Source organism: Asparagus officinalis, chromosome 3 (assembly GCF_001876935.1).
Source record: "Asparagus officinalis chromosome 3, Aspof.V1, whole genome shotgun sequence".
Classification (NCBI taxonomy): domain Eukaryota; kingdom Viridiplantae; phylum Streptophyta; class Magnoliopsida; order Asparagales; family Asparagaceae; genus Asparagus; species Asparagus officinalis.
This window is the reverse complement of record NC_033796.1, coordinates 71,928,749-71,939,243: the sequence shown is the minus strand read 5'-3', so window position 1 is coordinate 71,939,243 and position 10,495 is coordinate 71,928,749. Positions and strand designations below refer to the sequence as shown.

At 42.4% G+C, this 10,495-nt stretch overlaps 1 protein-coding gene across 1 annotated transcript; it reads left to right on the top strand.

Annotated features, from left to right (window-relative positions):
* On the top strand, positions 4,139-6,462 carry LOC109835275 (probable ubiquitin-conjugating enzyme E2 18). The gene is made up of 7 exons (XM_020403257.1): positions 4,139-4,283; positions 5,503-5,534; positions 5,603-5,656; positions 5,722-5,771; positions 5,864-5,966; positions 6,074-6,137; positions 6,368-6,462. The coding sequence occupies exons 1-7, from the start codon at positions 4,139-4,141 to the stop codon at positions 6,460-6,462; spliced, it is 543 nt and encodes a 180-aa protein (XP_020258846.1).

Genomic DNA, 10,495 nt, shown 5'->3' with positions numbered 1-10,495 from the left:
AGTGGGGGTCAAATCTCAGTTCATCATCCGAGGAATCGCGAGGGATCGCAGCTCGACAATTGAAAACCCTCTCGACATGCTGGGGAGGTAGTAATGAGTCCCCTCTACCATGCGGAACCACCGGCTCTCTTTGAGCAACAGGACGGAAGGGTCGGTCATAGAGTCGCCGAACAAAAATTGAGGCTTCGGCAGCTCTGCCCTGTCCTCATCTGTCAGCGCCGCATTGGTCGTCAGCTCGCGTAGTGTCAAATGATGACTGTCCGTGACCCTCTGTATCAGACCATGCGGCTTATCAGCGGTGAACACGGGTACTGGAGCCAAAGAGGGAAATCAAGAAGGTGCCGTGTAACTCATAGCCCCAGCGTGGCCAACGGCTACACCCTCCGGAAAAGCCTCATTGGAAAAGATCGCTGCAAGAAAAAAAAAGGAAGAAAGTCAATCGAGACAAAATCCGCTGTAGGGGCAAAATCACCCATCAAACAGAGGAGGGCAAAATCGCCTGTCGAAAAGGGTAACCCACTTCGAACGAGGTCTATCCGTACAGACTATACTGCCCTATAACAGGAAAGGGCCGAACTCGCCTTACAAAAAGGGAGTTCGCCTCCTTCCCGCTGAAGGATTCGCACGCGGAGACAGTAATCATCCTCTAAGGGCAAATAGGGCAAACTTTGCCCCAAATCGGGGAAGCTACCAAGCATAATGGGTAACACTCATCTCCCTAAAATCCGACGCCTAAGACCTACAAGAGATCGTCTAACGAACCCATCAACATAACTGGGCGCGACTCCAGAGCACCGGCAGGCATGCCGGCGGAGAGACGGTCGGAGTAACGTCCGGGGCCTGCACCCCTCACTTTGCACCTCTTAGATTTCGGAGCCATTGTAGGATGAAGCGGGAATTCTTTCCTTGGAGGTTCCTTTCGAGATTTGAGAGCACGGTAACTCCCAATGGAGGAAAATGGCTAATTTAGAAGGGCGGAGTTGTCCACATGGCCACGACTACCCTCGAAAGGCGAAAACCCTAACGGACAGAAGACGTGGCCACGATCAAATTCGACGGCCCCCTCCGGGAAAGCCTCATCGGAAAAGGTCACTGCAACAAGAAATAAAAAGTCAATCGAGACAAAATCCGTTGTAGGGGCAAAATCGCCTATCAAACAGAGGAGGGCGAAATCGCCTATCGAAAGGGGAAACCCACTTCGAACGAGGTCTATCCGTACAGACTATACTCCCCTTTAATAGGAAAGGGCCGAACTCGCCTTACGAAAAGGGAGTTCGCCTCCTCCCCACTGAAGGATTCGCCTGCAGAGGCAATAATCATCCTCTAAGGGCAAATAGGGCAAACTTTGCCCCAAATCGGGGAAGCTACCAAGCATAATGGGTAACACTCATCTCCCTAAAAATCCGACGCCTAAGACCTACAAGAGATCGTCCAACGAACCCATCAACATACCTGGGCGCGACTCCAGAGCACCGGCAGGCATGCTGGCGGAGAGACGGTCGGAGTAACGTCCGGGGCCTGCACCCCTCACTTTGCACCTCTTAGATTTCTGAGCCATTGTAGGATAAAGCGGGAATTCTTTCCTTGGAGGTTCCTTTCGAGATTTGAGAGCACGGTAACTCCCAATGGAGGAAAATGGCTGACTTAGAAGGGCGGAGTTGTCCACGTGGCCACGACTGCCCTCGAAAAGCGAAAACCCTAACGGACAGGAGACGTGGCCACGATCAAATTCGACGGTCCAGATCACCCTCGGTATATCGAAGGAACCAAGGTTGGCGGGTGCATCCGACGGTTTAGTTCGAAAACCACGGCCACGATGCGTCGCGGGGCGAAACACACGAAAATCGTGTTGTCAAGTCACGATGACCCGATGAGACCGCGCCGCCTTAGCTGGGAAGCACAAAGCCCTATCGGCAGACACGTGGCTCATCTCCCGTCAGATCTGGGCCCGCCTCAAAAAGGAAGCATTTCACCTGCAAATACTTGGCATGACCCCGCGAGTTGCACGAAACTTGGCTCCCCGAAGACTAATTTCGCCTTGACGATTCACTCGCCACTAAAGGTAAAATTACAAACGAAGCCAATAGAATGACCTCGCTTAAACGGTTAAAACCCACGCCTCAGACGGCTAAGGGTTAGAGCGGAAATCTTAGCATTAGGCCTAAGAGAAACTGTTCGACAACTCATCATACTGAGGGGAATAGTATGGCTAAACCGATCGATTCAAACGGTAATCGGTAAAGGCACATCAAACCCGTTGATAGCTGAGGATTTGCTAAAAATCCTAAAAGAAAGCAAGTGCGCCTACTTCGCCGAAAATTTCTTCATTCAAAGTATTCCAGACCACACGCGAGCCAGTTTAGGTCTGAAAACTTTGAAGGGGGTCTTGTAGACGGTAAAAAATACCTCTATAGGCTTATAGGAAATTTGCCTACGAGAAGAGCTCGCATGCTCAGTTCTCTGGCACGGGCCTAAATCGCGTAGACGTCAGATATGCTCAATTCTAAGTTCGCCTAACGGTCGGCTCGCCAGCATAAGTTAAGATCGATCAGGATGGTGGAAGTTCGCCTTTCACTCAACTCGCCTGCCCGAGTTCAGGGTCGAATCCGCCAGCAAGCCCCAAGACCATCAGTACAGCTGGGTATCCGCTACCCCACGTGCTGAGATGGACCTTCCCATCCCTCTCGCCCCGAAGGGAGAGAGCACAGTACCCCAAGACCGTCAAACGGCCGCTCGCAGTACGCACAGCACGAAGGACTGGACATGTGTCGAGTCAACCTGAGCATTCATAAATGTGACTCACCTCAGTTGTCTAAGTCAGGAGCTGGATCCGCCGGCACTCGGCAAGTTGGCTAGACCCACTCAAGTACTGTGCACCTACTTCACCGCCTCTCCTGATCGGAAAGGAGAAAATACCGTGCTCAAAGCATGCCGGACGGTCACGCACAGTACGAGTGATCGGACAGACGCCTCATCACTCTGCGAACTCATAAATGCGGGTCATTAATGCTGGTCAGGTCCGCTCAGATATCAGACGGCCGTTGCCTCATATACAAGGATGGGCCTTCCCATTTTAGGTGACAGGACATAAAGCACAATCCCTCGAATGACCATTCATGGTATCGAGGAGCAGCTAGACGTCTCTGAAGAAAATGTGGTCACATCCCATAATTCAAGGATGAGTCAAGCTGTCCTCCTTCCATTTAAAAGCCCCTTCCAGCACACTGGAGAAGAGGTCGCAAAACTTGGAGAAAACTAGTTGAGACCAAGCTGTTAGTAGATCCTTGCATTACAGCACCACTGCCTAGTTCTGAGCTCCGATCGCCGGCGAACTAAGCAGACCCGAACTCCATCGATTCGAACTTCTACTGCGTACTGAAGCTCTCCAGCAACCTCATTCAAACGGTCCAAGGGAAGCAGACTCAACACGAGCATCGAGCGAAGCGTCCTACAGCCACCTAAAGTCCCCACACAAAACAAAGAGGGCTTTCCCTCTGCTTCTGTTGTAAACATTTGATTTGTTAGTTTGTAATAAGCTTTCTTATCAATACAAACGAAACTCCCTGTTTCCGGGAAATCAAATTTTTCACCCTACAGTTACTATACTCACAAATTAACGTTCAGATATAAACAGTTTGGCACTCACCGTGGGGTCAATTCTTCTTCTCTTGAGGAAATGGCTGATCCTAATTGTTCTCAGATCCCTAGCTTATATACTTTCGAATAATCTTCCCGCACCAGCTATGCCACTAGGGGCCAATTGAGTTCTTTCACAGGTTAGCACAATCGCTCTAACAATAGTTCCCTCATTTACAAGCAATCTCCTTAGTCGTTTCCCTCCTCTCTAGCCTTCTTCATCACCTATCCCAAAGTAGCAATCCCAGTAGTAGGGAGATGAAAAGCTAGTCATAGAGACCACCCCTCAACCACCGTAGCATCAACCCTGTTTTACTGTCAGTCCCCAGCATCTCCTCAGCATCAAGACACATCATGCCAAAGCTTGAGTCGTGATCCTAGTCACGACCTGTGAGCGGTGTCGCAAGGGATGGGGTATACTTATGCAACCAAGGCCCTAACAACTATAATAAACCCTTTTGTGGCTAACCGAATTCCTGGTTATAACTAGATTTTTAACATGATGGCCGACATCATTGGAGAAAACACTCCACTCTCTGATGAAATCATGAACGCTCCTCATCCCAAGTTTAAAATGCCGCATATTGAGAAATACAAAGGCGGATGTGACCCAGTCGACAATGTGCAAAACTTCTTTGACTTAATGTGTATGCTTCGTGTGATGAACTCGATCTTATGCAAAGCTTTACCCATCACTATTTCGGGTCTTTGAGTTATAACTAACGCAGATTACAACTTCAAAGAATTAAAAAAAATTATTAACCGGGTCCTTTTTTGTGTGCTGATGGAGCGTTGACCTTATACTCCATTGACGATCTGACTAAAGCGTTGGGTCTTCTACTGGTTAAAAATTACCGATGCTTTTTCGAAGATCCTAAAACCTGCAAGTGAGTAGCTATTTTGAGTTGCTAACTTGCCGAGTTCTTCCAGTTGTGTAAAATTGCCAAGTGTAAAGTGCCCAAAAATAAGCAATCTCCCCTCTTTTTATAGGCTGAGAGGAGGAGGGGGGAGGGGGGGAGCCCATTAAATATGAATTTGGTGGCTATTAGCTATTAACTTAGGAGGTAATAGAGAGAACCATTCAATGTTTGTTCTAACGAACTTCACTAGAACATGGGTAGCCCACTTCCCTTAGAGTGTGGATGATGGGGGCCACGTGGATTATTGGGGGTGAAGTTCGTTGTGGGAAAACTTTTCTTGAAGCTTTACTTTGACTTGCTCATAGTAGCGAGCTTCAATATAACTTGGGCAAGCTTCGCAAAGACTTAGGCAAGCTTCACCATGATTCAGGTGAGCTTCGTCATGGGCTTGTGTTTGAGCCTATATGAAGTGTTTCTCCATAGACATTCACTTTTTTGGACTTTGGCTGATTATTGGTCCAAGAGAGAGTACATTTTAACCTTTTATAAGACCGTCCATAAAGTTTTTGAGATCCTACCGTCGTCTTGTAACAGGAATCGAAATGCTTTGGATAATAGTCAGAGGTGCACTGTTAAACATAGCTTGAGTCTTCTTATATGGGTTGAAACTTGTCTTCATTTGATTACTTGGTCACTAGAAGTATATTGTTGGATGTAGCTTCCTTAGTTATAGTAGTTATAGATTTGTTGATCATAACATTTTATTACACATCTATACCCTCATAATATCGTGACCGCAAAACCCCAAAAAAATATCGTGACCCATTGCTTCTCCTCAAACCTTCCTCTTCTCTCACCTCAAATCCTCCTCCCTCTCTCTCCTCAAACCCTCCTCCCTCTCTCTCCCTCGTGGAACCCTCTCGCTCGTGAAACCCACGCACCGCCGCTGGGGTTACCCGACCAACTCCTCAAACCCTCCTCTCCCTCTCTCGCTCGTGACCCCAAGCACTGCCGGCGACCACCTCCTCATCTCGCAAAGTAATGATCTTTTTCTCTCCTCTCCTAAAAATTTTCAAACCCTAATTTGATTTCTCCATCGATTTCAGGCCCTAAGCAAGATCGCATGTAATCGTCTCCAGAAGGAGCTCGTCGAGTGGCAGGTCAATCCCCCCGCCGGATTAAGATCGCATGTAATCGTCTCCAGAAGGAGCTCGTCGAGTGGCAGGTCAATCCCCCCGCCGGATTCAAGCACAAGGTCTCTGATAATCTCCAGAGGTTAGGGTTATGATTTAGGGTTTTGTTATTGGTCTCTTTTTATTTGTTCTCGATTAAAAATTGATTGATTGTTCTTGTAAATAATTGTGAAGATGGGTTATTGAGGTTAATGGAGCGCAAAGGACTTTGTACGCCAATGAGACTTATCAGCTTCAGGTTGATTTTCATGAGCATTACCCTATGGAAGCGCCTCAGGTGATGAAAAGACTCAATTTTTATTGTTAAATTTTGTGTTTTTGGGGGAATTGGTATGTTACTGATGGGAAAGATGTGGGTTTTGTTTGATGGGTTTTGGTGATCAGGTGATTTTTCTGAATCCAGCACCGTTGCATCCGCATATCTACAGCAACGAGCATATTTGTTTAGGTAATTTTTGATTGGGTTGTTGAATTTGGTTTTATTATCTTTTGTGTTTAGTCTATGTTGGATTTGTTATCAGTTTGGTTCTTTACTTGTGTGAGAAGTGCTCCCGTTAATCCTTTCTTGGTGTAGTTGTTGGCGTAATGTTTTTTATGAGAAGTCTGATATCTTTTGTATCTATGAAGGGGCTATCCTTTTCTCATAGTTTATTTTCTATTCTCATTTTTGGTTGGTAGAAGATGGATATCTGCCTATTATATTTCCTTGTTTGCAACTTAAAGCAAATGCCATAATGATATCTGCCTATTATATTTCCTTGTTTGCAACTTAAAGCAAATGCCATAATGGAAAGGGGGTGTCATTGTTTTTTATCTGCCTTCATAGTTTATTTCTTTAGGATGTATAATCATGTGGCGAGAGACGAGGATTAAGATTATCTTATGACTTTGTGATAGACACACTGCATTCACGGTCTCTGTTGCTTCAGCTTAGGTTTACATTTGGAAATAAACACACTGCATCTACTGCCTGATAGACACACTCCATCTACTGCCTAATACCATGGAATTACTTCAGTACTTAGATTAAACAACCACCTCCATCCTGTCAACTTACTGAATTTTTCTGCATCTTGTTTTGTAACTAAAGACATCCCGTGCAACTTATTTTGCACTGTAAACTCTACTATTTCATTTTTAGTTTTGATTTATAGCTTGGCTTGACACTGTATTTAGATTTAAGCTTCAAAGATGTCGTATACTTTTTGTATTGTTTGTGGTATGTTTTTTGTAGATAAAAGATGAAGAACTTTTCGGAAGAGTTCAGTGGAGAAGAAGATGAGGGTTTAGTTCAAAGAATATGTTATTGTGGGTTAATTTGAAAAATATGGATGTGCAAGCAAGGACACAATAAGAGCTTGGAATTTTATGGATGTCCGAGATACAAGGGACCTAATTGCAAGGGTTGCAACTTTTTCGAATGGGTTGGTGATAACAAGAACATCACAAAAAGGCTGGAAAGGCTAGAAAAAAATGATGAGGTTTTGAAAAAATTGTTGAATGATATAATTTTATATTTGAAATTTATAAGTATCGTTGTACTGATATTGTTGCTTTGGGTTATAGTCAAATGACTGAGCAAATTTTCTCCTTATCTATTGTTGCTCTGTGTTAACACAAATGAGCTCCAAATTTTCTCCTTATCTATTGCTCATTCTTATGCTAACAGTAAAATTTTAAAATTTTAACATTCAAAAAATTGGTTGCACTTCAGTGACTTCACTACAAGCAAGAGATGTTGAGGCACAAATGGTACCTCTTTTGTCTCACCTAATCACATGATTGATACCAAAAAATATTGCATCCTTCGGTCATATACCTAATGTTCTCTGCATGAAAGAAAAATCAAAGGGCTTGAACATTGCAACACTCAATTGGTTCTAGCTGCCAACCATCTTCTAATTCTAGAAACCATTCATAGTTGAGGATTGTTTGATTCATTGCAATTGCAAAGGACTGTATTTTGATTCGTGGCAATTGTTCCTTTAATCGTCACTAATAAATGCAATGCAGCTACAACTGCGATTGTAAAAATACCTCTAATTGTAAAGGATTGTATTTAGAAGTTCTCATTTGTGTCAATTGTTGAATGCAACCAACAGAACATAACAAACTTGACCCATAAAATGTAAAATAAAAATTGGATTAAAAATGTGATGACCAAGATTAAGAGATGCCAGGAACAAACCTTCATCAGAAAGACCAACAAGACAAACACAAAAGAAAGATAAAAAACTCAACCCAAAAACTCAACCTAAAAACTGTTTCGCATCAGCCATCTTCTACCAACACATGACGACTATTACCAACAAATTCTGATATCAACGTACCAACACAAAAGATACAAAATCTCAACCCAAAAATACAATCACACCTCAAAAAGCCCCAACATACACAGATACATAACGACTTCAACCCCTTCTCACCAATAGTGCTATGATTTGCTCCGCCAACCTTGATCAAACTTCACGTAATAGTGAGAATTTCATCTGTATTAAAAAAATCACATTAAAGATCATTGCTTCATCACATTAACCATTACCTTCCTCAAAGAAATCTTCTAAATCATCAGTGGCTTCATCACTATTATCTTGTTCCATTGAATCACTAAAAAAAATTAATGATAGCAAAATACATTAAAGATCATTGCATGGTTGCACCAACTTAAAAAAAAGCTTAAAAAATAATAGCATTAGTATTACTAAAAATAATAATACACTACCTCGACAACTTTAGAGGGAAATTTCTGCTATCATGATTTTGTCCTCGCTTTCCACACAATTTGCATTTCCTAGGCCGGCATTTGCGGATCTCTCTCCTTTCCACACAATTTGCATTTCCTAGGCCGGCATTTGCGGATCTCTCTCAATGGCTTTAACCTCTTCCCTTTAGGCCTTCCTTTTGTTCTTGCTTGACTTATTTGCGGATCTCTCTCAATGGCTTTAACCTCTTCCCTTTAGGCCTTCCTTTTGTTCTTGCTTGACTTGTTTCATGAACTATATCTTGAGAACACTCCGCATTACTATATTGTGCTTCTACATCTTGTCCAATTTCTTCATCATTGATGAGTTTCAAATGTTACACCTTATTAATAGCATCCATCATCATTTCACGCATTAATTCATATACGTCATTAGAAGATAGCCCCTCTTCGATCATTTCATTAGCTAAGTAATTTAGTTCACTAAAACGAGAAGCAAAATTAATTGTGGCATTATCTCCAATAATATTACCATCTCTAAGAACAACCATTTTTCTGACATTTCGGCATCATCTTCTTAGAATATATTGCTCCGGTAACTCACTATGATTGGTAATTTTAAGATATGCCAAGATATGTCGGTATGGAATGCCCTTGAATTCAAACATGAGACACGAACAACGGACCATTTTAGTTGTTTTGCAATGTATAATATGTCTCAATCTTTCATCATGACCACAAAAATTCAATTGGAATGTACTTTCTCTTTTATTTTCTTTTACCAGCTCAATGTTATACATTAAGCTAGGTTGAAGCTCGTCTTGAAAAATATAAAAGATTTTTTTCGTGTAGATTTGGGCCATTTGTTTTTTTATTGATCACAAAGTCTTCAAATTTGGCTTTTCCTCCACTGTGCAATGATCTTCTTTCAATCTTTCATCATGACCACAAAAATTCAATTGGAATGTACTTTCTCTTTTATTTTCTTTTACCAGCTCAATGTTATACATTAAGCTAGGTTGAAGCTCATCTTGAAAAATATAAAAGATTTTTTTTCGTGTAGATTTAGGCCATTTGTTTTTTTATTGATCATAAAGTCTTCAAATTTGGCTTTTCCTCCACTGTGCAATGATCTTCTTTAAGCTCCCCCTCTCTTTGTCTCGCCAAGACCCTCTGAAAGATGGTCACGAAATCATGAAGTGAATTTTTTCTTGATACATGCATTTTTAGCAATGCATTCATCCCTTCACTTCTTTGACTGCTAGACATTCCAGCCCTAAAGTGTTGTTTATGATAAACCGGAGCCCATTTTTCACGAATTTCATAGATATCATTTAGCCAATCATGCGTTTCCATTAGCAATGCATTCATCCCTTCACTTCTTTGACTGCTAGACATTCCAGCCCAAAAGTGTTGTTTATAATAAACTGGAGCCCATTTTTCACGAATTTCATAGATATCATTTAGCCAATCATGCTTTTCCAATCCATTTTTCTTAATAATTGAAACCCAATTCTCTTCAAAAGAGCTAGCAGTCTCGGAGTCCCAAATATTTTCTTTGAAAGATTTCATAAATTCCGTTCTATAAGCCCATTTACCCAACTTCTCTGGAACTTTGTCCGAGATATGCCAAATGCAAAACTTGTGCCGAATTTCTGGAAAAAATATTTCAATTGCCTTGCATATGCCAAGACATTGATCTGTAATCATGCCTGAAGGAGGATGACCCATTGCTTGACATTGATCTGTAATCATGCCTGAAGGAGGATGACCCATTGCTTCAATCCATTTGTTAAACAACCATACGAAAGACTTCGCCTCTTCATTTGGGATCAAGCCACATCCTAAAAAAACACTTTGCCAATGGTGATTTACTCCTACAAACGGCACAAATACTAAGCCATATTGATTTGTGTTATGCATGGCATCGAAGGAGACAACATCGCCAAAGTGTTGATAATTCATTCGAGCAATGCCATTCACCCAAAAACAATGAGTTAAGTGCTTCTCTTCATCAACTTCATAAACATAATAAAATGAAGGATTCTTCTCTTGTTCCGACTAGAAATGATCCAACATCATTTGTGCATCATGACCGCGCCTCT

Bases quoted from the DNA above. Each gene is read 5' to 3' on its own strand.
- LOC109835275 (XM_020403257.1), top strand. From the start codon at position 4,139: ATGGCCGACATCATTGGAGAAAACACTCCACTCTCTGATGAAATCATG. The intron at 5,535-5,602 runs GTAATGATCTTT...CATCGATTTCAG, and splicing joins CCACCTCCTCATCTCGCAAA to GCCCTAAGCAAGATCGCATG. The intron at 6,138-6,367 runs GTAATTTTTGAT...TTTGGTTGGTAG, and splicing joins CAACGAGCATATTTGTTTAG to AAGATGGATATCTGCCTATT.